Raw genomic sequence first — 27,513 nt, forward strand, 5'->3', positions numbered from 1 at the left:
TTCACAGGATGGCCTAGTCCTTTTAAAATACCACTAACTAACGGGACGAATTGCTCAAAAAACCAATTTTTGAACAACTCCCCCGTCATCCGTCCATATTTGAACAGGACATAAAAGTTATGCGCTCCTTATTGACTTTTCTACCAGGAGCACTGGCAGAATTCCGGTCGACGTATGTTGTCGATGAGATTGCTTTGAAATATAAGCCACTTTGATCAGCGTTGAAAATTTGATATGATTGCAAGTTACGACAACGCATTTCTTGCGAGAAATCTACAACATATTGGTCGATAACCGCAAGGTTGCTGGACAGTTTTTCCCCAGTTATCTTAAAAAGGCGAATATCATGCCTTTTGATAAATTTGTCAACATACCCACGGCTACCATATTCACCTTCACGAATCATCTGTGAATAAAACTTCTGAGTCTGTACTTGAAGCATTTCGTGGCTTACAGGAACGTTTAGCTGCCGTTTTTGCAGGAACGAAACGTATAACGCCTCGTCTACCGCTGGATATCGAGGCTTCTTGAAACGCTTTCGATTAGCTGTGAACCGATTGAAACATGATAAATTGTTTAGAGTTTGACATGAATGCACTTACTAATATTTCCTTGAACTTCCGCAATATTCGACATTATTTTCTCCTTCGCACGAATGATGCCACTAACTGTCGCTCGCGATTTTATGTTGTATTTTTGCATTATTGAGTTTATGGACATCCCTTGTTCTGGATCCTGAATTATTTTTACTTTGTCGGTTAAAACAACAACGGAACGTTTCCTTGTTTTCTTACAAGTTAATTCTTTGGAAATTTTCGGAGCCATTTTTGTGCATTTGTTTCGTTCTGATTTAAACTTTGAAATAATGTGTCTAAGCCACTGGTCCTACATATATAAATAACTAAAAGGAAGAGGAGACAATTGCCTTCATACTTTTTTATTTCTATCTCTATCTCTATCTATATATATATATATCTCTATCTCTATCTGTATCTTACGCACTTCAAATCGACCAATCACGAGCTGGTTCGTGTTTGACAGAAAAGTGGTTCGTTTTCGCCTCCGTATTGTCTCCTCTTCTCTTACACTGTACTAAAACATCATGCTCTGTTCGAATGAAACCTCAGATCATTCGAATCGAAACATCGAAATTACTTTTTCGAATGATAGCTGCAACCGGACGACGATTGTTTTGTAATCAGACGATGCTCCTCTCGAATACAGGATGAACATTTATACGAGAAGTGAATGGACCTCAGTTGAAATACGTAATGCTCTCTGTAGAATGATTGTCATCCCAAATTCAAATGCATATTGTACTGATTCAGCCCCATAACGCAAATCCTCCAAAACGATGATGTAAAGCGTAGATTGTCTATTTAGTGGTGAAGGAAGTTTCCTCTACCAACAAAAGATTTTTGTATCCATGATGGAATGGCTGTTCCTGGCTGTTCAATATGGAAATATAAACAAGCGAACTATCAACCCAATTTTAAGCATTTGCAAGGCATCCTATTATTAAACTGATATCCTCTAAGCACTGTATGTTGTACAGCCAATTTTCAAATAATTATCATCCTTTATTAAGAGGACAAACATATGGATGCTCGGCAGCTGATGATGAATTCAACCATAAGGCAATCATCCAAAATTCGAAAGGATATTGCTAAAAGGCTCGACCAATGCAATAATCATTCGAAGTATTGCAGATGTTTTCGTTAAGTGTAGATCAATAACAGTGTTTGACAGAAGCTTTCATACAAGGTGTATATAAAACTTAGTAGAGGTGGGAATATTGTACGCTGATCTGGCTATGTTTTAAAATCAGTGTCAACTTCAACTGCTAATTTCTCGTGAGTAAAAGCTCTTACTTATTTTATTTAAATGAACAGATAATGTGTTCGATTTAAAAAAAATCAATTGAAGGACATCAAAACACGAAAACTCTTGCTTTCCTATATGCTGCCACCTTTCCTATGTCACCATGAGAAATGTAGTCAACATGATAATGACATTACTTCATAGGATGGATGTACCGTATGCTCGGTAATGGCGGTTTTCGTGTATATGAAAAGCATTGCTGATGAAAAGTACAAGTTATAACTTTAAAAAGCATTTGAAATTTCTCACCACATGGTTGAGTAATGATTACAAGTTTGCCGTTCGACGGTTCAGTCGGAGATTTTTTTTTTGCATCTTTAATTAATTAGATTTCCCTAAACATCGATGCAATGCCTTTGGCAGGCATGGAAAATCATTTACATTCATTTCATGCATTCATTAACATTCATTTGCCTCTAACTTTTTTCATCAACAGCATTCTGCAAAATAATGTACAGAGCTTTTGTAGGTTTTGTTATTAGCTGCAACTTTTGCTGTATGTAAAATACATTCACTGAAAAACAGTAGTGGCTTCTGTTCACTCTGGTTCGTCATGCATAAGAGATACGGATTTGAGTTGTTAACAAATATAACAATAACAATGCCTACAAAAACTCCATACATCATTTTTCTGAATTCTGTTGATGAAAAAAGTTAAGGACAAATGAATGTAAATGAACGAACGAAATGAATGCAAATGATTTTCCATGCCTGGCCTTTGGAAAAAGGTTTTTGCAGCGTTTAAAGCGAATAATTGCTCCATAAATGAGAAAAATTCAATTACCGCGTAGCCCTCAGATTTATTGTCCTGCCATGTTTTTTTTTTAGTTAGGGGAGCGTAGCGACGGGCAATCTTCCTCAGACAAAGGCTTTCAAAATAAAATTCTATTGGTTCGATCATCACTATGCTCCGCTAAAAAAATTAATAAGCGTCTTTTGTTATCAAAATAGTACAATAAAAAATTTGCAACATTGTTATAATCCGTTGAAAATATGAAATTAAACTCTCAAATCTTCACAAAACCAACTACAACGGGCACCACGGCGTCCACGAACCAACTAGTTAGTTATAGTGATCATAGTGATGATGTTTTTCAAGAAAATACGAGTTTTGTGGGAATGTTGTAAAAAGACATAGTCGTGCAAGTAAAAGTAAAAATATTAGTAACAGCAACAGTAACAACCTTAACAAACAGAGTAATCGTAAGACTCGTCCGGTCATTGTGATTAAACCAAAAGAGTCCAAACAAGCTTGCGAAGATACTCGTAAGTTTTTGGAAACACAGTTAGATCCAAAAACACACAAAATCAGTAATTTTAGGAATGGTGAAGATGGCTCTATCATTGTTGAGTGTGCGACAGGAGCTAATCTAAATGATGTAAAAACTGGTATTGAAACCAATCTGGGTGAAAAATATAGTGCTGTTGTTCCCACTTCGGTGCCAAGATTGAAAATAATGGGCATGAGTGATCAGTATTCCTCCGATGTCTTCATTAACTACTTAAAAATTCAAAATGAAGACATCGCTATTAATGATGTAAAAGTAGTGAACATGTTCGAAAATCCACGCTTCACTAATAACAAGTTAAGTGTTGTAATTGAAGTCGATGTCGATACGTATAATTGTTTGTTATGTGCGAAAAAAGTAAATGTAGGCTTTGATCGGTGCTCGATAGTTCCCGCGATTAATGTATTGAGATGCTTCAAATGTGGATAATTTGGGCACAAGAGCATAGATTGCAAAAATTGTGAGAAATGCTCTAAGTGCAGCCCACAACACAAAACGTCGGAGTGTACGTCAACTGTATTGAAATGTATTAATTGTTTGAAAATGAATAAAGAACGTAAAATGAACTTGGACGTCAACCATGCCGCATTTAGTTCTGAATGTTTGCTCTATAAAATACTTTTTAATCAGAAGAAAAAAAGCTTGCATTTCAATAAATAGCAGCTGAATTCCGGGAATGTGAATCAATTCGATTTTTTTAATTTGAATGTTGTGGGGTTGTCAACAAACTACGTAGCATTACGTCAGATTGTTGAGGAAAAACGTCCTCTTTTAGTTTTATTATCTGAAACTCACATTGTAGAAACTGAAGCTTTTGATCAGTATAGTAAAGGGTGATACGGTCAAAATTTGGTCAATATCAACTTGACGTATTTCTTTCAATTTTGCATTTAAAAAACCTGAACACCCCTCATTTTGAAGGTGTGTGTGTGTAGAATGTTGCTCCTATTTTGATTTTGGAATTCACTCTTCAGTTGTCAAAATGCCGTCCAAGCAAGAAGAGCAGCGTATCAAAATTTTGCTCGCGCATCGCGAAAATCCGAGCTACTCGCACGCAAAGTTGGCAAAATCGCTAAAAGTTGCCAAATCAACCGTTACAAATGTAATTAAAGTGTTTGGGGAACGTTTGTCGACAGCCAGGAAGTCTGGATCGGGGGGAAATCGAAAACCGGAAGCCGCTGAGACGACAAAGAGAGTTGCCGGTAGTTTCAAGCGAAACCCTAACCTCTCTCTCCGAGATGCCGCAAATAAGCTGGGTGTATCGTCTACAACCATGCATCGAGCCAAAAAACGAGCCGGACTATCGACTTACAAGAAGGTAGTGACTCCAAATCGCGATGATAAACAAAATACGACGGCCAAAGCGCGATCCCGGAGGCTGTACACGACGATGCTGACGAAGTTTGACTGCGTGGTAATGGACGACGAAACCTACGTCAAAGCCGACTACAAGCAGCTTCCGGGACAGGAGTTTTATACGGCAAAAGGAAGGGGAAAGGTAGCAGATGTTTTCAAGCACATGAAACTGTCAAAGTTCGCAAAGAAATATCTGGTTTGGCAAGCCATCTGTACTTGTGGCTTGAAAAGCAGCATTTTCATAGCTTCCGGGACTGTCAACCAAGAAATTTACGTGAAAGAGTGTTTGAATAAACGTCTGCTGCCTTTCCTGAAGAAACACGGTTGTTCCGTACTGTTTTGGCCGGATTTGGCATCTTGCCATTACGGTAAAAAGGCCATGGAGTGGTACGCCGCCAACAACGTGCAGGTGGTTCCCAAGGACAAGAACCCTCCCAACACGCCAGAGCTCCACCCAATTGAGAAATACTGGGCTATTGTCAAGCGGAACCTAAAGAAGACCAAAAAACTGCTAAGGGCGAGCAGCAGTTCAAGGCAAACTGGCTTTCTGCGGCGAAGAAGGTGGACAAGGTGGCTGTACAAAATCTGATGGCAGGGGTCAAGCGTAAGGCCCGGCAATTCGGATTTGGAAAAGCGGAAGCCTAACTGAATATTTTTCCTGAATTTTATACTAATTGAACTTGAAAAAGAAATTTAATTTGATTTTTTAAATAAACGATTTCACCGATTTACACGCGTTTTCCCTTGACCAAATTTTGACCGTATCACCCTTTAGTGCTCGTATACATGTTAAGTTCTCGCATGTGATACATCACTAGATCACCAGATAGAGAGTAAATGTCTTTGGAAAAGTTGTTCAGGAAGTCAAGATCTTTTCGTTGGTGGACAGGTGTTCAGAATTTTCTCACTACTCGGTGCTAGTATACACATGCAATTCTCGCATATATAATAGCTTGAGATCCTGAACAGGTAGAAAATTACTATCTTCGAAAAAGTTGTTCATGAGGTCAATGCCAAGCAATCTTGGTGCACAATAGTTAAGAATTTTCACAATACGTGGTGTTAGTATACACGCGGAATCCTCGCATGTAAAATATCTCGTGATTCTGATCAGATAGATATCACTAGTGGACAGTAGTTCAAAATTTTCTCACTACGTAGCGGTAAAATACACGTGAAATTCTCGTATGCGGTTTGTTTCGAGATCCTGGCCAGATAGAAAGTTACTGTCTTTGAAAAAGTTGTTCAGGAGATCAAAGCCTATTGCTTGGTGTAAAATAGTTGAGAATTCCCTTAGCGGCACTAGTATACACGTGATGTTTTCACACATTAAATATCACGAGATCCTGACCAAATAGAATGTTACTGTCTTCGGCAAAGTTATTCAGGAAGCCAAGGCCTTTTGACTGATGGACCGAAATTCAATTGTTTTTGTCATATCATTGCGCTTGTATACACGTGCAATTCTCGCATTAGATATATTTCGAGACCTGCTAAATTGTCATCGGCAAAGTTGTTCAGGAGATCGAAACTATTTCGTTGGTCGACAGAATTGTCTCACTATACAGCGCTAGGATATACATGAAATCTTCGCTTATTTAATATCTCGAGATCCTGAACAGCTAGAAATTTACTGTATTTAGCAAAGCTGTTAAGGAGATAAAGATAGCGGCGCCGGTGGTGTAGTGGTAAGCGTGATCACCTCTCACCCCAGCAGGCCTGGGTTCAATCCCAGTCGGCGCCGTCGGGATGTTCTGAGGCAGGGAAGTAAAGCCGTTGGTCCCCGGTTTATGAGTTGATGGGGCGATAGGTAGGGTCCAGGTGTGGGAGCTGCCTCCCTGGCGTGGGTAGCATTGGTGCTCAGCACGGAAAACAAGATCGACGGAAAACAAACCAAAGAAAAAAGGAGATAAAGATCTTTTGGCTGATGAACAGTAGTTCAGGAATTTCTCAAAACTTGGCGGGCAATTCTCGCATATCAAATATCATAAAATAAAAATACAATTTACATCAGCCTAAGTGGGATCAGACAAATATATTCTGGATTTCTTTTACTGGTGAAGATTTATTTATTTTTATTTTTTTATTTTTTTTATTTCATCAACCGATGTAGACTAGTACAAATACACATACAAATTTGTTTTTCTTAAGAATATTAAAAAATATATTGTCAGCTATTATATTTTTACTTCCTACGAGTTATGATTCCGTATGGAGTTAAAATATTGTTTTAGTTTATGCCGAGACATTGAAAAGTCAATGGTTTCGCAGTATTGATTGTAAGACGCCATCATGCGATTTAATGGCCCAAATTTTGCATAATTTGTGCGATGATGGGTTACGGCAAATAAATTTCGATTTCTGAGTTGTCGAGTAGGTACATAAAAATTTAATTTTGATAAAAGTTCTGCTGAGTTAATGCGCTGCGAAACGATATCGTTTACAAACGAAACCATTGCATATTCACGACGCTCTTTTAATGTTTGTATGTTTATAAGCATGCAGCGTGCTTCATATGATGGAAGAGGAAATGATGTCCAACCTAATTTACGAAGGGCATATAATAGAAATTGCTTTTGTACTGATTCTAATCTTTCTTCGTGCGTGATTGAAAATGGAGACCATACAATGCTGCAATATTCCAGTATTGACCTCACATAGGCAATATATAGTGTTTTAATTGTGTATGGGTCCTGAAAGTTATAGCAAAAGCGCTTGATAAAGCCTAGCATGTTATTTGCCCTGTGAATAATTGTATTGTAATGGTCTATGAAAGTTAGTTTGGAGTCTAAGATAATCCCTAAATCCCTGACTCTTTCACATTTTTCTACATTCTGATTTCCTAATGCAATTGAAATGTTTGATGGTGTTCTTTTTCTGCTAAATGATATTAAGTTGCATTTTTTTACATTCAGTTCTAATAGGCTTTTTTTACACCATGTGTAGAATATGTGTATTTCACTCTGGAATATATTGATGTCTTCATCATTTTTTATTTCCAAAAAGAGCTTCATGTCGTCGGCATAGATTAGCAATTTTATTTTTTTGAGAATGAAGGAAATGTCGTTTACGTACAGAATAAAAAGAAGAGGTCCCAGATGAGAGCCTTGCGGGACTCCTGAGGTGACTTGAATTGGGGTCGATTTCTTTCCGTTGAATTTAATTATTTGTTGGCGGTTAGTTAAATATGATTCAAGCCATTTCAGGAGTCCTGGCTCAATTCCAATTTTTTTCAATTTGAAAAGAAGCATTGGTATGTCAATTCGGTCAAATGCCTTGCTAAAGTCTGTATAGAGAGCTTCTACGTGGTTTCCATTATCCATTGCATTTAATGAATAGTCTATAAATTCAAGTAAATTTGTCGAGGTCGAACGTCCTTTAAAGAAGCCGTGTTGCATGTCAGTAATTCTATTTTTGGTTTGAAGAAATAATTTTTCATTTACAATTGCCTCGAAAAGCTTTGGAATGCAAGAGATAATGGCTATTCCACGATAATTACGTACGTCAGATTTTCGGCCAGATTTAAAAATAGGTACTAAAAATGAGCTTTTCCATATTTTTGGGAAGGTTCCGGATTCCAGTGACATATTAAAAAGCCAAAACAATGGAGCAGTGAGTTCCATTGCTAGACTTTTTAAAAATACTGGAGGAATTCCGTCAGGTCCAGGACCTTTTGAGGCGTCTAAATTCTTCAAAGCCTGCAAAATATCCTGCACTTGAAGTTGATTGACGCCAATGTCCCTTGAAAATTCTGGATGAAATGCAAAATAATCGCGGTCGCGATCTTCATCGGAAAATGTCGTATAGATTTCTTGAAAAAAAATTGCAAAAAGCTTACAATTTTTTTCCGAGCTATCCCCGACACGTTCGTCAAGATGCATTATTGATGGAAAATTGTCAGATTTAATTTTCATGCATATTTGTGGATACACAAATTTGGGTGAATCGTTCCACTCTGATAAATTGGGAACACGTATCTCAGATGGAAAACATTATTTTAAAAGATCAATATCGCTGAAACTTCCACCAAATGAATGTTTAGAGTCTCCCTTTCATTTTAGGCTAATTTCAAAATGTCTTATCGAGGGGTCTATAACAAAAAAAAATCTCTGTGTTTTCGTGTGCACGGACAACGAGACTAGCTCAGAGAGTGAGGCACTTTTGCTCAGTTGAATGGAGAAATTTATAAAAACGTAAACTCCCGATCATAAGTTTAAGGACATCCCCTAAAAACGTCCAATTTTCGTTCTTTTTAGAATATTTGAAAGATTTTGAATGGAAATACGAAGAGGCAAATTGATCAATATCATTTTCAAATTTTGTAAACCAAAGGTTCACCCAAAGCTACACTATTTTTCAAAATTTACTCTGAAGAATCATAATTAATTTTCTCAGAATTGACTTGAAAAAAAAATAAAAGTAGTAGTAGAAATTCAAATAACCTAAGGAGATCAAAAATTGGACGTAAAATGAGAGAGCTTTGAACAAAACACATTTGCATGTTCACCATCCGGAAGAACTTTGCCGCACGTACAACTTTGCCGATGACAGTTACTTCCTGGCCTTAAGCTATAGCATATACAAATATTTTACATTCACACTAGCGCCGCATACCGAAAATATTCTGAACTATTTGCTGTTCACCAGCAAAAAAGCTATGATCTCCTAAACAACTTAGCCGAAGACAGTATATTTTCTAGCTGTTCAGGATCTCGAGCTGTAGCATATATGAGAATTGCACGTGTATACTAGCGCAGTACAGTGAAAAAATTCTAAACTACTGTTCACCAGCCAAAAGACCTTGACCTCCTGAACAACTATGCCGAAGACAGTTCCTTTCTATCTGGTTGGGAACTCGAGATATTTCATATGAGAATTTCACGTGTATACTAGGGTCGCGTAGTGAGCAAATTCTGAACTATTGAGCACCGAGCAATAGGCTTTGACCTCCTGAAAAACTTTGTGAAAGACAGTAACTTTCTATCTGGTCAGGATCTCGAGATATATCACATGCGAGAATTTCACATGTATACTAGCGCTACGTAGTGAGAAAATTCTGAATTACTTAAAAATAAAACAGCAAAAAAGGTTATCTTCCATTTAATTCCACTTAATTAATTTTGGTATCCATGACAGATACGTATTTCGACTACAATGTGCAGTCTTCATCAGTGTCATTCCCACTAAAGAACTTATCAAAATCTAACACCCTTAAGTACTCATCCCTAGGTAAAAAAAGTCAAGATCACATGTATAAAAATGAAACTACAATGTGTTGAATCGGAACCTACCTAACTAATAAAAACCAAAGATTTAAGTAAACTAAAGGAGAAAAATCTATACAACTCTCTAATAAGGAAAATCCCCAAGGCTTGGTAGCCATCGTAATAAAATAATGAAATACCAGTGATCTTGACTTTTTTACCTAGGGATGAGTACTTAAGGGGGTTAGATTTTGATAAGTTCTTTAGTGGGAATGACACTGATGAAGACTGCACATTGTAGTCGAAATACGTATCTGTCATGGATACCAAAATTAATTAAGTGGAATTAAATGGAAGATAACCTTTTTTGCTGTTTTTTTTTATGATTTTCACCCTATTACATTAGATGAACTTTGAGTTATTTGTTTTTCATTAGGAAAATCGGCTGGAGTAGAAAATGTTAATTCTAGAGTTATTCAAGATTGTTTTCATGTCATTGGCCACATCTTGCTGGACCTTATTAATGAATCATTGCAAACTGGATATGTTCCAGAAATTTTGAAGGAATCTTTAGTGGTCCCTATTCATAAAATTTCTGGAACGATTAAAGCCGAAGAGTTTCGTCCCATAAACATGTTGCGCACATTAGAGAAAATTTTAGAACTTGTTGTTAAAGGCCAGCTGTTGGAGTATTTGAATAGCAACTCTCTGTAGATACCAGAACAATCAGGATATCGGGAAGGTCATTCTTGTGAAACCGCTTTGGATTTGGTATTGGCGAAGTGAAAAGATAACTTGAAGCGTAAAGATACGATTGTTGCTGTTTTTGGATTTGAAACGCGCTTTTGAAACAATTTCTAGGCCCTTATTGTTAAGATAAATCAAGCGCTTTGGAATTACGAGTACTGCATATAAATGATTTGAAAGCTATTAGTCTAACAGAACTCAACGGACTGTTTTTAATGATTCGGTTTGCAGTCCCATGGGGAATAACTTTGGAGTGCCCCAGGGAAGTGTATTAGGGCCCCTGTTATTTATTATGTGTATTAATGACTTGCGACGTGTTTTACGATTTTGCGACATTAATCTTTTTGCAGATGATACTGTGTTATTCATTGCAGCTAAGGATTTAGATGATGCCGTTTTACACTTGAATGAAGATTTGCGTTCCCTAAGTAGATAGTTGAAGTATAAGCAGTTGAAATTGAATACAAGTAAAATTAAATTTATGGTAATTTCGCGGAATCGATTAAATGAGAACGTCTCTGTTGTAATTGATGATGAGACTAATCGATCGCGTTGGGGAGATTAAATATCTTGGCGAGATTACTGATGACAACCTAAGGTTAAGTGAGGGTTGACAATGTCATCAAGAAAATTGTCAAGAAGTATGGAATTCTATGACGACTGAAAAACGATTTAACTATTTATTGGTAAACAAATCAATCATCTCTCCTCATCTAGACTTTTGCCCTTCCATTTTATTTTTGGCTACTGAAACACAAATATCGAGATTCCAGAGCTTGCAGAGTACAATAATGCGTTTGATATTGAGATGTAATAGATTCACTTCCTCAACTTTGATGCCTTACAATGGTTGTCGCGAAGCAAAGAATTGTATATTTGATGGTGTTCATTTTTAACGTAGTTAACGGTTTGCTGCCTCGATATTTGTGTGATCGAATTGAAAGAGGAAGTGACTTTCATAGATATAATACTAGAAACGCGTCTGAAATAAGAACACCACATTTCTTGACTTGTGCTTCACAAAATTCATTATATTTTAAAGGAATTAATACTTCGATGCCTAGACATATCAAACGTTCAGCAATACTTACAGAATTTTAAAGAAACTGCATTTCACACGTTAAAACTGTCTTTTGAACAGTTATCCAGTGATTTTTTATGAATTGACAAATTATTTATGTATCTTGACGAAGTTATCTCTAACGGATTATTTTATATGGATAGCTGTCATAACGAATTTTTAATAATTATTGTAGCTGTGCAAAAACTGTTTCTGTTTGCCACGGTGGTGATGATGGATTTTTGATATTTGATTTAATAGTATATTAATTAAAAAAAGTAGTCTACAAAGGTTTGAGTCTCGCGCGCGTATTACGGATATAGAGGACTGAATTTAACATTTGATAAAAAAAATGCAATTTTGAAGCTTTGTTGGAAGATACCTTGAGTCAGTAGTAAGTTTCGGCAAATGTTGGGGGTTCGTGAGCATTCCTGACATTGCTGAAAATTATGAAAGCATCAGATTGCGGGGTTGCTAGTGTAATGGGATGCTTTGTTGATTGTTCATTAACTCTTGATTGCTTGTAATACTTATGAATATTTTAGGTGGACAAAAAGGTGAACTAAGAGGTGGACGCCTGAGCTTTTCCACATTTATATCACTGTGAAGCAACTGTAAGCTCTAGAGGGAATTTATATCTATAACTGTAACCAATTCGATTTTGTTTGCTAACCTGGTTAAAATGTAATATTTAATTATCTTAACGATAAATCGTCCAGCTCAAACCTTTGTAGGGGTAAGAGGTGGAACCATCATCATCAACTAATGTTTTTGAAATTCTGTTGACATCGACTTCGGATATGTCGGATTCAGTTTAACTATATTATGCCATATATATTCGGAACATCTTAAATCGGCTTTTAGGTGGCCATATGGCTCTATGATTGTTGGTTTGAGTGCCATTGGCCAAATTTCGTTGGGAAGATGTGATTTGATATGACTATAATAGATAACGAATTTGACCATGTGGAGCCATAATTTGAGATATTCGGAACCGATTCTCTGGTGGCTATAAGGCTCTGTTATAAATTGTTAGAGCATGGTAAGCATGTGGTCTTTTGATAGTTGTATATCATTTCCGGGAGTTTCACGAAAAAAAATATATGTTATCGTAATGATAAGTAAGATATATGATAAAGAATGAAAAAAAAACACCCCCGTGCCAACACATTCTTGAATATGTAACAAAGATTGAGGGGCCTGAGGAGGAGTACCACTCAACAGATGTAAGAACCTCTCACCGAACTGATGTTTAAAAAATTCAATTTAAGGCTGGAACAAATCACAAGTTTTTCTTTTGTCACTCGATGCTCACACCAGTCGAGGGGGAGGGGAATAAAAAATAAACAAAAAAAAAATTCAAAATTCGTTTAACATCACATCGAAACCATTTACTTCGAACGTTTATATTACTTATTAGCCTTCGCTTTAGCATTATACTTTTTTGAAGCCGTGATATTTGACACTAATGCAAAACAGGAGCCACAAATGTTGAATTTATTATGTGTAACATTCGAGTTATCAACAAGACATTTCGCGCATAAGTTTTTGTATCCTTGTAAGGAAGGACATTGGTAATCATGTAGATGAGTAGGATCAAAGCAACTGATTTTTCGATTTTAATCAATTCCGGGTAAACCATCAAGCGGAATACTACAAACGTAATAGTTCTTTAAAAAAACGTTCTATTTTCGATAGTTCCTCCTTATTCAAATATAACATGCCAGAACAGGAAGCCCAAATAGTTATGAAAATACCTACTCTGTGAATTTGAACCCAGTTTTCTCTACAATTGTGCGTGCTTCAAAAATCTAACTAGACGTATGGATTCAGGAAAAACAAAATCCAATCCTAATATTCAAAGCAAGGAGCCAAAATCAATCTTGGCTGAACATAAAAACCAAATTTTAATAAAAATACGTACTTTTTTTTCAAATTTGGACCTGGCTTTATGTATGCTTAAACAAATAATCATCAAGTATGAATTCAGCAAGGCCCATTCTATAAAATCCAAACATAACTTTCAAAGGACGGTAACAAAATCCAACCTAGCTGAAAAGGAAATTAAAATTTATAAAAAAAAAAATATGACATAGGGGAAATGCAGGTAATGTCGGCCTAAGTGTCCCTAATTTGGGCCCATACATAAATTCAGTAATCAACTAAATTTTCAATAGCAACCAAAAATGTCCATTAGTAACGTCCCAATAACGCGTTCATCTAGATAAAATTGATAAATAGCTGACTTTTAGCTATGGACCCAAATTAGGGACATGTAGGCCGACATTACCTACATTTCCCCTACTTTCGAATTACAAACCCAGTTCAACCTTCACGTATGGATTCAGCAAGATCCATTCTATAAAATACAAACCTATTTTTCAAAAATATGAGCCGAAATTCAGTTCGGCAGAACAGAAAAATCAAATTTCTATGAAAATACGTACTTTTGTGAATATTAACCAGGTTAGTCCTTCACGTATGGATACAGCCAGTTCCATTCTATACAATCTATAAACTTACGAAAAAACGTATGGATCCAGAAATTTTATAAAATCCACGCCTATGTTGAAAGGAAGGAGCCAAAATTCAACTTGGCAGAACAGTAAATCAAAGTTTCTATGAAAATACGATCTTTTGTGAACTCAGTTTTATCAAAAATTGAGATATTCAACCATTACGTATGGATTCGGCATGTTCTATTTTATAAAATACAAACCTATTTTTCAAAGATAGGAGGCAAAATTCAGTTCGGCAAAACAGAAAAATCAAATTTCTATGAAAATACCTACTTTTGTGAAAAAGTGAAAAAGATTCGTCCTTCACGCATGGATTCAGCAAGTTTCGTGGGGGCGACCCCGGCGTAGTGGTTAGCATCCATACCTCTCACGCCAAAGTCATGAGTTCAAATCTCACCCCCGGACAAGTCACGAATGACCCAAGAGTGTTAAAGTGACTATAATAATAAAAAAAAAGCAAGTTTCGTTCTATAAAATCCAAGCACAAATTTCAAACGATACACAGCAAAAAATAAATTTTAATATTACTTCCAAGAGGATGCACTTCAATCACGTCGAGAATCTCATGTAATTTTTATAGCCACACAAATAAACAAATGCAGTAAAAGCAACGTAATGTCAGCACATGCACTGTATTAATGATAATTTTGCCCTTTGTGGCAAGTAATATTACACCATATTTTCGACACGATTGAAGTGCATCCACTTTGATGTGATATTAAAATTAATTTTTTGCTGTGTAGAACCAAAATTCAACCTGGCTTCAAAAAAATCTACCATCACGTATGAACTATTCAATAAAATCCAAGCCTGTTTTTCAAAGGACGGAGCCAAAATCCAACTTGGCTGATAAAGAAATCCAAATTTCTATAAAAAATACGTACTTTTGTTGATGTAAACCCAGTTTTCTCAACAATTGTGCTTGTTTAAAAAATAAACTACCATCAGGTATGAAAGCAGGAAGGTCCATTTTTTTTAAATATCAGCTTAATTTTCAAAGAATGTGAATCTTACAAGAACGAGGAAGGGGTCTAAGGGAGCGGCATCTACGTTAAAAGTTAGTTAAATCACTTCAGGAAATCTCAGACTAACATTAAATATAATTCAAAAGAAAGAAAAGTTTGGACTCCCTAAGGAAGGTATTGAACCACTTCAGAAAAGGGTTGACTCCATTTGGAAAATTTAAGCTCAAAAAAACATCGGAAAACTAGACGACCTAAACTAGATTGTGTCCTTGCCAAATGCCAAAGCAGTTAACAAAAATCTGGGACTCATTGACAAGTTCTGACTAGTTTGGATTCAGTTCGGAAAAAGTTGAATCATTTGGATTTATTTAGGAAAGGGATTAAATTAGCTAATGTGGCCTCACTCCAGAAATTGCGAAACCATTTTTTTTAAACTAGGGTTCTGGATATGTTGGATCATTTCAGGAAAGCTTTGACTACTTAAAAAAGAATTGAATAACATAACAGAAAAGTTTGGACTCAGTTAGAAAAATGTTGATGACTTATTCGAAAGTTTGAACTCACTTCTAAAAAGTTCAGGCTCAGCTTTGAATCTGCTTTGGAAAGTGTCACCTCAATTAGGAATTTCCTGAATCGTTTCTGATTTGTTCTCTCTTCTAAAAATTTTAAATCAATTTTGAAAAGATTGGATTTTGCTCGGAATTTGTTGAATCACTGTAGAAAAGAATTTAATCATTAAGTAGCATTGCAGCAGTAAATATAAACTAAACAACTAAATTTGCTAGTAAATAGAGCCAAATACGCTAACTGCAACCCCCGGCAGGGTGGATTACGAAGTGAGAAATCTGATTCTACTCGCATCGCATCATCCCACCACTTCCGAGAAGTAATCATCAATCGGAGAGCCAATAAATTCACCCATCCCCTCTCACCGCACCGCGTCCCTGAGGGAAACAACTTTCAGCATTTCTCAGCGCACAGATCTTCGCCACCCAGCAGAACCCTTCCAAAGAGTGTAGATGTTTTTGCCTTGGCACCCACCAGCAGCCTCTTGGGTTGTTGAGTTGCCTCCGGAAGAATCCCTTATAGAACACACGCGGCTACGTGGTTCCATTCTTCCAGCGATCATGCGCACATCTCCGTTCGCTTTCGGTCGGTCGGGCCAAACAACAACCGACGTCGAACCGATATGCGATGGGGTGGTTTTTTTGCAACCTGTGTGAACACTACCACCACTTGTTTGCTTGCAACTTGTCCCTTTTGAGCAGTCTACTGCATCCATGCATGCGTGCGTGTGTAAGGGAGTGGTAACTGCTCGATTTTTCCCTTGGTGAGTGTCCTCGAGGAGGGTGGAAATAGCTAGTCGGGCCATTCGCACCCAAGAGCGCGTGGCTAAAATGAGGAAAAGAGATAGCGGAATGTGGGTTCACTCCGGAGTTTCCTGAAGCGAATCCGTCGCGTCGTCCGATCGTCACTATATGTTTTCTTTCCTCTGTGAGCGCTGTGTGCTTCCTGTTCCTCTACGTTCTCGATTTGGACCGTTTTTCCGTTCTTTCTCGTTGTAAGTACTATTTTCCGGCACCAACTGGATGGGAAAGTTGTCGCGAGTGCTGGTGAAGTGAAGTTCGATTGAGTTGGATGGTGCAAAGTGGCGAAAAGTGCTCGGTTGAAAGTGGGCGCTTTTTCTTCGCTTGGAAAAATGGTTCTCCGTCCTGGCCTAGCAGCTGCAGCAGTTTTGTTGTTTGGGTGTAGTGGTGTGGAAAGTCGAGTTTGAGTTCGAGTGAGTGCTGGTGGAAACCTGTTCGAGCTACCAACAACTTGTTAGAGGACTTTCGGTTTACAAAGGATTTTTTTTCCTGACCGTGTTGGTGCGGAAAAACTGGTGTGTTTGTGAACGGGCGCTGAAATTGGCTATAGAAATTCGAGTTTGCAAGCATGGCCGCCGGGCCCGGTTCAGTGTTCCGTCGATTTCGGGAGGAAAATTGGTGAAAAGTGAACCAGAATGGATCGAAAGGACCTTTGAAGAGGTCCCAAGGTGTAACGTTTGTCGAATTCAGAGGAGGATTGTGAAATTTTTGGATGAAAGGCCTTGGAGCGTGGCCTCAATCCGTTCGAACGAGGGAAGATGCAGTGACTCATGAGTCCACCCCGACAGCTAGTGCGTAGCTATAAAGTGTTGTGTAATTTTGCCTTGTAACTAGTAGGAAGAATGGACCAACCGGTAGTGCGAGTGCTTGCTATTACCGAAGAACACCTGCTAGATCCTCACCTGTTAGAGTTCCACCCCGGATATCCGCCAGTAAAGAGCCATGTCGGGAATCATCGTCTCGTCATTGTCGTCAGTCGCCACTCGCCGTAGTATATTGGGGGGCAAGCTGCACTCCACTTTCGGCTACTTGTTGCATCAAGTTGTAATTATTACATACATACATTAACGGATGACACTGTCCGGCTCAATATGTAAACTTTGACAAACGAATAAAAAAAAAACTCCTGTAACGCAGTGGTAAACGAAAAGCAATTGAAGAAAATTACTCGAAAATACAACGAAAGCAATACCCATCCTGTGAAATTGAAGCAAAATAAAAAGCAAACACCTACATAACCGATAGCAGTAGTTTGGAATGAAATTCCCCCCGTTTTTAAGCGTTACGATCAAAGATTATAGCAATAAATATTTTATACTCGAAAACTTTTAAAACTAAACAAATAAAAATAAATCAATACCGGTGCAACTAAATCGAGTGAAAAGCAATATTCCAATCTCCAAATCGTGCAAAGCAAGCAAGTAAGCAAGGTGGCATCGCCAAACGTGTGGAAGGAAGTGAGGAACTCGCCCAAAACTACCCCATAACAACAAGTGTTTTACGATTGTTTTCCCTAAACACATAAATATACACATTGACTCACCTATATTGGTCCCCTGTCGTCCCCTTTGTCAACTCTGTGTCCACCACCCCCAGGAGCTACCACCCCCCAGCGGCAAAGTCACAGGAGCCGCAAAACGCTCACCCACACAGAGTCAGGCAGTACGAAATACAAACATTACACACCAGGAAAAATCAACAACAACTCGAACCAGGGCAAACCATCAAGCGCCCGAAAGCAAGAGCAGCAGGTCAACCCGTCTCGCTCCGCTGCACAAGTGCACACCAACACACATACACACACACCAACCAACAGTCGTCAGTGAAACGCGAACATTTCCCGACCCTGGATTCCCCCGACGCGACGCGACACGACGCTGGCGGGGCGGCACGACGAAGGATTCGCGGGGTCCATTAAAACATATTTCATAAATCCAACAAGTGTGTTGTTTTTCGGAACCGTACCTCCTGCTACCTTTTTTACTACCACCATCCTGGATTACTGATTCTCACTAGCAACCCCCACTCACCTCAGCACGGCACAAGGTTACCTTCCAAGCAGGTTTTATTTTTATCGATTTATTAGCCTTCTATCCGGAAGCGAGCGGGCGCACCACCTGCGTGGGTGGTTCTTCAGCCTTAGCGCTAGCAACCTCCAGTCCACAGCGAAATAAATAACACTATTAGGACGTGGATCAATCCAAACAACATCAGCATGCCTCGTTGCTACATCGTCAAGAAGCAAATAGCAGCTCCGCCACCGACCGTTTCCGTCGGAGGTGGGGTGATTCCCTATGGACGGCTCGCTACTAATGGCCAGCCCGCCGCCATCCAATTCAACAACAACCACTATCATCATCATCAACAACAACAGCAACAGCACCACCACCAGCAGCAGCAGCAGCACGGCCAGATTACGATTATCGGGGGTGGTGGCACAAACAGTGCAACGGAAGTGGGAAATGTGATTGTGAAGCATACTAGTCACAGCAACAGCACTGGTGGGGTAGTCCCGGGGGGAGTGATCTGTAGTCCCACCCCGGCCGGACCCGGTACCGGAAATGTGATTATACTGAACAGTGTAAGTGTGATCAGTAGTGGTTCTGGTGGCCCGGGGCAACTGGGAAGCGTGATTAGCACCGGTGCAGGCATCAATGGCAGTGCTGGTGGCGGAGGATTAGGGGGAACGGGCATGGGAACGGGAGGAGTGATACAACGAATAGTGGATGAAACAGCAGGACCAACGGGACCGACCAGCCCGACGGAGGCTTGTGTGGCACCGATCTATTACACCAACTTGACCGAAAATCAAAATGGTAAGTCTATATCTATTTTTATCACATTATGGAATGAATAGGATCAATAAATGGGACCAAAGTATTGCAGAGGTACTACCTGTAAGCATTCAGAAAATCATGTTCGTGCTTTTTGGATCCCTTTTGTGATCGCCGGTAGTTTCAAATTTTATGGATTTAGAAAATTGTTGGGCTCTCGTTATCAAGTGCCTCGGATGTTATCGATTGGGAGTGAGATTTATTTTATAAAGGGGGGTTTTTGTCGGCGAAAATTCATCAGTCGAATTTATAAATTTTAGACTAGCACGTGATCAACAATGACTTTAAACATCGTTTTTCGTAGATTAAGACTTATGCAGGCAAATCAACGACAGCATCTATCGTCAACTTCGCATCGAATTGGTAGTAACCGATGCTATCAAACTGCTTACTACACCTTCCAATTTTTCGGTAGATGGGCATACATTAGAAAAAGTCGAATGTTTTCAATGTCTTGGTAGTCAGATAGCGATCAGATCCCTACCACGGCACCAAGAGCAATAGAGGTGCGCAAAAAATGGTGACTGTGGTGCATTGTTCGTACTTGGTGGCCTCACAACAGGATCTCTAATGCTGAGCTGTTCGTCAGAATTCAATATCAACAGAGCTTCGAGAACGTAAGTGAAGTAGGGTCAGCATACCGTACGACGGGCAGAAACTAAATTTGCGAAGAAGCAATCCTATTCTTATCTAAGTATAAAGAGAATTAATTGTTGCAATTGAGGATAACCCTAGTCATTCTAGACTATGGTGACTGTTTGGAACTACAAAACCTTCTGGAAATCTTTGATGATTGGTTTGAACGTAATTTTATGGTCCTATGCGTCTCAAAGTGCTGCACAATTAATTTCCGTCGAACTAGGACTGCCATTCTGTTTGATTATAACGTTTCTAGGACCGCACTTTAACGTTAAAGACCTCGGTGTCATGTTGGATGAAAAGGTCACGTACACTCGCCACTTCTCAACCACATTCGACAAAGCAAATCACCAGCTTGGATTCATGTTCAAGATCTTTAAGGAATTCCGTGATCCTCTGTGTTTTAAAGCCCTTTACCCTTTAGGAACTCGCGTGTGTTGTCTGGAATCCCTACCAAGCAGTATGGAGTGCACGATTCGAAGCTGTTCAACGCAAATTCGTCAGATACGACCTGCGCTATCTTCCTTGGAGTGACCCGCTGAATTTACCACCGTATGCTGACCGCTGTCGTTTGCTGGGTTTGGATACTCTTGCTGAGCGACGAAACGTATCGCAGGCCGTCTTCGTTGCTTAATTTTTGCTCGCAGAATATGATGTTGCTGAGTTAATGGCCAAAATTAATCTGTATGCTCCTGTCCGAACACTCCGTCGGAAAGCCTTGCTACATGAAGTAGTACATGCAACCAACTATGCTGCACACAGTTCCTTTGTCGCCATGATTCATCAATTCAACGAAGTATCTGACCTATTTGACTCTGACATCCAGATTTCGGCATCGTTTGCTGTCGGCCAATTCTTAATTTTTAATGAATGACTACATTTTGATTTAAATGTTTCGTTGAGACTACCAAGTCAGATGGGCTATAATAATAATAACTAAATAAATAATAATGGTTTGCCGATGCAACATTCGAAATTCTATGCACCTCGGCAGTACTGTACCAAGGAGGCAACTTCAAAATAATTTTCAGAACTTTGTTCTGAATCCTTTGAAGTGCTTTTGACGTAGGACTACGTCTTTGATTTCTATATGGGGTACACTTTGTGAGAACCGAAAATGGAACATGTAACAAATTAAGAAAGATTTTGAACGTTAATAACTCAGCTGCCCCTGGTCCAATTTCAATAACTTTATCACCAATCGATCAGAAATATGGCTACGCAACGATAACAATGCTTCCGAATGTTGATTTTCAACAATAAACTATTGAAAACTGATAAATGTCCAGCATTGTCCAAAAGCGTTGAATTAACTAACAAATCCACCAATTACCTACATGCATATGCTGCTTCCCCAGCACAGTCGTCAGAGAGTAGTAAGTAGACGAAACAAGTCGAAGTGGCATTCGCCTCCGATCCTCGGGCGCGTGCGAATAGGGAGGATGGAATTGCGTAATATTTTGTACACTCATCGCCATACTCAGAACCACACGCTCCCAACGACCACACCACTGTGTGAAGCCAATAAAATCAAATTTGTGAGAAAATTAGCTCTCACGAGTTCAATCTCTCGAAGTCCCTCCTCTTTTACATAGTCTGCACAAACGATACTTTCCGCCCCGCCCCATTCATATAATTTGGAAGGAAATCCTGTGAGGGATGAATTGAATACACTTTAATACCAAAATGCACTCAACTTAAAACTTCATAAATAACAAAAAATTCAAAATACACCTTTTAAAGTCGGGTAGATGAATCGAAAATACTCAAGTTGGCAGTCTCTTGGATTCTCTTCATCAACTTTCTCTTTGAAGTAAATACTAAAAATTTGATACGCTTACAAATAAAAAACGGAAAGAGTTAAGATAATTGATGATTGATCAATTAAAAGAACTAAATGTTCACATTTGTTCCGTCCACTAACGGTCCTACGTCAAGCTTCCGTTCGTGCCTCTAGGCACAGACCCTTCTACTTTTTTCCTGGTAGTGCAACAACTAGACCATATTGGCTCAGCAAACTATGGCCAGTCTAAAAACTTGTTTAAATATTAGAATTTTATTCATTCTTTATCTAGTTCGTTTATGTGTAAGGCTCAATCGCGTAAGCTTTACGGAGCCGGTAATTCATTGTTTGTAACAAAATTCACTTAATGCTATGTCTAGTAGGAGTTGGGCCGAATACTCGCGGCTTTTCCGAGGTTATAGGGGTACATTGCCGAAGGATAGGAAAAGAGGAGGAGCTTGGGGGTAGGGTAACTCTTAAGAGTTGATGAGTAGTTGAATGCCCATGGCGAAATCCAAAACTGCTCATCTGCAAAAAATCAGTATCATTGAATTCAAAATTATCTTTTCAAAAAGTTTACTTATTGAAGAATGCAAACTTATTGGACGGTAGCTAGATGCTTCAGCTGGATTTTTATCCGGCTTCAAAATTGGAACAACTTTTGCATTTTTCCATTTATCAGAAAAGTATGCCAAATGGAAACATCTGTTAAATAATTTTACCAAGAAAGACAAGGTACTCTCTGGGAGTTTTTTGATGAGGATATAGAAAATTCCATCATCACCTGGAGCTTTCATATTATGAAACTTTTTAGTTATAGACCTTACTTCGTCCAAATCAGTCCCCCAGGAATAATCAAAAATATTTTCCCGAGAGAAAATATTCAGATAATCCCGAACAACGTGATTCTCAATAGGACTAGTAAGACCCAAACTGAAATTATGAGAGCTAACCAAGCTAACAAAGCAAACCAAAGATGAAATTAATTATGCTCTTGAATCTCTGACTACTTCTATAGTTGAAGCAAGAGCTGCCTCAGTTCCAAAATGCGAGGTTAAATTCGATTCAATTATAATAGACGACGATCTTCGGCTCTTGATCCGTCTTAAAAATGTCCGTAGAAGACAAAAACAAAGAACACGCGATCCTGCAATGAAAGCTATCTGGCAGGATTTGCAAAAACAAATTAAAAAGCGATTATCTGCCCTGAGGAACAAAACTTTTGAAAATAATATTTCGAAATTAGACCCGAGTTCCAAACCCTTTTGGAAACTCACAAAAATTTTGAAAAAAAAACCATAAAAGCCTATTCCAGCGCATAACGGCGCCGGTGGTGTAGTGGTAAGCGTGATTACCTTTCACCCCAGCAGGCCTGGGTTCAATCCCAGTCGGCGCCGCCGGGATGTTCTGAGGCATAACATCTCTGATCAGGCCTTCCTTCGGATGGGAAGTAAAGCCGTTGGTCCCCGGTTCATGAGTTGATGGGTCGATAGGTAGGGTCCAGGTGTGGGAGCTGCCTTCCTGGCACGTCGGTAGCATTGGTGCTCAGCACGGAAAACAAGATCGACGGAAAAAAACAAACCAAAGGAAAAAAAAATGCGATGAATACCTTGATTTTAAACTGTTAGGTTTAAATTTAAATCATTAGTTTCCGAGCAAACTTATCAGCAAAAACAAATTTACACCTGGAAGGGACATCCTCACTACCACTTGCTAGGTAAAATTTTCGTCCGGGGATTTGTTTATAATCCATTTTGACATATGTTTCGTCATCCATTAAAATACAGCCATCAAATTTCGTCAAAACTCGTTCGTATAGTAATCGTGGCCACTAAATTTTGTTTCAGGGAGCAATTCGGATGTTTACTGGCACAAAAAGACTTATATCCTTCTCTAGAAAGGATGCTACGCACGGTGGAAAAGTTGGAATCGTATTGTTTTGCCAAATTACGTATGGAGACACCTGGGTTGCTTTTCACGTACCTCAACACCTTTCTCCTCAGCTCTTTGTCCCTAGTGCCACTTTTATGATAGATGCACTGTGCTCTATCCACACTCCGAATATCTTTGTAACGTTTGATTACAAGACTCACCGTTGACTTTGGGAATTTTAACACTTCTGCTATTTTTTGAGGCAGACCACGAAGGGTTCTCTAGATGTTTGTGAACAATTAATTTTCTTTTCGAAAAAAAACTTTTCACCAATTTCTTCGTCAATGAAACATCAACAAATACCTGTCAAACGTTTTTTGTTCCGACCACCAGGGGCGCGGTGGTGTATTAAACCGTGCGTCCAGATTTACTTTGAATCGAGCTTTAAGTCCCGCTCCAATACATTATCAATGCAAATATACACCGTTGATAATGTTCTGAAACTTTCAATCAAGCAGTAGTTCAATACTTGATTGACGCGTATTTAGTCAGTTTTGAAATGATCGTCTTGAATTAGATGGATATTTTCTATAGAGGACAGAGGAACGAAAAGGTAAATAAACTTAGTGAGCGTAACTACGTGTAGGTTAAAACAGTATGCACCACATGCAACGGTTAAGAATTTGAAAATGTTCACTTAATGCACTTTTCAACATCACTTCTGTACTTTCAAATTAACACTTTTTAAAAATGAAATTGTAAATTTATAACATTTTCACTAGAACGAAAACGACACAGCAAAACAAAAACACGTCATTTTTGCAGCGTGGCCTACTTCGATCTCTCAAGAAAGCGTCCATTTTGACCGATTTCTCTTTAAACTAAAAAAAAAAACAACTAAGCTTAATTTGGAACGAAATAAAATTACTTATGCAAATAAGAGACAAAATTAGACCTCAACGAAAGAAGTGGTGCTTATAGTGCTTTTATTTTATGAAATATGTGTGATACAATTAAATGCTCATTATTTAATTTATAAGAACTATTTAGTACTATTTATAGTGGATTGCGCACATGGGGAGTGCGACGAAAAGTGCGCCTAACGAAAAAGTGCGCAAACCTACCAAGACGATACAATGTAAAAAAAATGGGCAATTACGACGAAGTAGCGCTCTACCCTACCCTATCAATTCTTCGGCCAGTTCTAGCAGGCACAAAATAAATCAAGTCATTCCACCAAATAAACAACAAACATCTCCGCCATCCAGTTCAAACCTACTAGCTCACCGCAGTTGTACCCAGATAAGTGACAATAACGATTCCGCGATAAGGATTTGAATGGTTTAATTCAATCAGCATAACTTGCAACCCGGTTATCGTGTGCGTTATCAAATTAGTTTGCGTCCGTCGGTCGTTGTGAAGTTGTACTCCACGGCTCACGCACCGCCCGGAGGAAGGACATTGCCATAAAAATCGTCCACCCCGCTGAAGGAAATGCTCACGAATGCAGACCCGCCTGTTGGTCTCGCCCGACTTGAACACGACAGTCGGTGATGATAGTGAAAGTTTGTGCTTTGACCATGGGTGCTGCACACGCAGCACGCTGTAGACGAAAGATTGTTGCTTGGGTGGATGGACTTTTGGCTTTCTTTTAAGGATCTAAAGCAACCGATAGGAGGCGGCTGGTCAAATTTATATTTAGTTAATTAGCGTCTTCCTTCTAGCCTAGGCTGGCCGGTAGTTTCTCGGAAGCTTATCAGAGGCTCAAGATTACGACTTTATGACCTGGTGTTGGTGGAAGAACGTTCTCTTTCGAGGTCAGCATAAATGATTGTGGCACGCCACGACAAATTCACGTTGTTGCTCACTTCAAGTAGAGAAGAATGACAAAGTCTGTCCTATCACCATCATATTCTGCTAGAAAGCTTCGACGTCCAGAACTTTAACGCCTAGTTGGCTGAAAACTCCTCCCAGACGCACCCGGTGATCGATTTTCCACATCACCATAACTGCAACTTTCTTCTCAATCACCCGATAATCACAGGTTTTCGCGTTTTCCGTTGCCATTAATTAGTGCTCGTGTCACATTCAATTAACCGAATTTAGAATTGAACATGACGTTTTTATTAATTTCCCTTTCGTCCGCCCATCCAGCCCACGGCCGAGGCCCAAGAAGGACTCACTAACTCGTAACACGGAAAAAGGAAAAGCTCCGTTACACACGCAACCACACGAGCACGGACACCGACCTTTTCCGACCGGGTGCACTTCCGTCTCCACACAGGCGCAGGGGCTCATTAGGATGACGACTACGGCGGTGCGGCGGTGTGGGGTCAAGCTGGAATTGGAACAAAAACGCGACATTGGGTTGGGACTGCAAGCAGGTATGGGAGCTAGCGACACAAACCAGATGCGTTTGAGCTATGTTAGTTGGTTTTGGGTGGTTGGGTAATATTTCTATTAGCACTTATAACATCAGCAAGGAATAATTTAAACCATTAATCTATGTATGTACGCCTATCGAGGAGCTGTCGCTGATGCTCAGAGAAGAAACAATTTATGTCTAATTTATTTATATATACATGCGATTAGAGGGATTGCCTAATCTTGTTTGTATGGATTTAATGTAGGGGCAACAGATAGCCTAGTCAGTAAAGGTACGGTATTACTAAGCCGGAGGTGGTGGGCTCGATTCCCCGGTTGGGTTGAGGAAATCATTCGGGATGGAAATTTGCATCGAGTATCATTGTGCTAGCCACAAAATACCTATACAAATTCTGATGAATGTGGGCTGTTTTAGTGGAATACCTGTATAATACGAGAGAGAAGGATTAGTAATTTAAGGTGATACTCTAAGGAAGCCTTAGCGTGAAACTTCAAAGGCACAAATGTCCTACCTGAGTACCTGATGGGCGACGATTCGTTGAATTCAAATCTGCGCCGAACGAAGTAACCGTCTCCATTGGTCTCGGTCCTGAGCCAATCGCTTCCAGTCGCCTTGGACGTTCAAGGACCTAATGACCTCCTCAACTGCACAAAGCCAACGCGTGCGTGGCCTACCCCGAAGCTGACGTCCTCTTTCGGGTTCCCTGCTGAACATTGACTTTGCTTGACGCTCTTCCGGCATTCGTGCCACATGCCCAGCCCACTGTAGCCTGCCGTGTTTTATAAGCTTCACAATATCCATGTCGTTATATACTTGGTACAACTCGTGGTTCATGCGACGCCGCCAGATGCCATTTTCCAGTTTACCGCCGAGTATTGTTTGCAGCACTTTACGCTCGAAGACACCGAAAGCTCTCCGATCGGCCTCTTTCAATGCCCACGATTCGTGGCCATAAAGGGCTACCGGCTGAATCAACGTCTTGTACAGCGCGAATTTCGTTTTCGAGGCACAAATGTCAGCTTCCACAAAACATACAAATTTGAAACTGCTACTCTCTGTTTGTACTAGCGCAGCAAACAAGGAGTAGCAATTTCAAATTTGTATGTTTTGTGGAGGCTGACATTTGTGCCTTTAAAGTTTCACGCTAAGGCTTCCTTAGAGTATCACCTACCTTATTTGCTTATCCTTGACAGATACGCGTGTTTCGTACTAATACTCGACTGAAGAAAAACATCGCATTTACCGAATATATATTAACACAGATACATTTTCACTAAGAAACTAGGTAAACTTAAATTTAATTTCCTGTGGGAACAGGTACTCCGCTGCTTACTCGTTGATGTGTCGTGGTAGTAACTTGAAAAGCCATGTGTGTCCGTTTCCTTGATCCCTGTTGAGTAAAGTTGAATTACGTTGTTTGTTGATCTTGAGGCTCTCTGCAACATGCAATTTCCATGGTGTAGATACGATCCGTAAAATCGTGATGTCCTCCGTCGATAGTTGGTGGTCCTCTGTGAAGATGTGTTCTGCAACCTTTGATTTTAAATCATTTGTTAGGCCTTTTTCGTCTTGCTTTTTGGCCTTATTAACCTCCGCTATATGTTCTTTAAA

At 39.2% G+C, this 27,513-nt stretch overlaps 1 protein-coding gene across 1 annotated transcript in view; it reads left to right on the forward strand.

The window, feature by feature from the left end:
- Positions 1–18,529: 18,529 nt before the first annotated feature.
- The window catches only part of LOC135713164 (myosin-G heavy chain-like), a 117,791-nt gene continuing 108,807 nt past the window's right edge, over positions 18,530–27,513 (forward strand). The window contains exon 1 of the mRNA XM_065236275.1: positions 18,530–19,204. Within this exon, the coding sequence (XP_065092347.1) occupies positions 18,604–19,204 (601 nt within the window). The 5' untranslated portion in view covers positions 18,530–18,603. The remainder of the gene's footprint in view (positions 19,205–27,513) is intronic.

Source organism: Ochlerotatus camptorhynchus, unplaced genomic scaffold (genome assembly GCF_037179485.1).
Source record: "Ochlerotatus camptorhynchus isolate MF236.1 unplaced genomic scaffold, CSIRO-AGI_Acam_v1.1 ptg000540l, whole genome shotgun sequence".
In the NCBI taxonomy this organism is placed as follows: Eukaryota; Metazoa; Arthropoda; class Insecta; order Diptera; family Culicidae; genus Ochlerotatus; species Ochlerotatus camptorhynchus.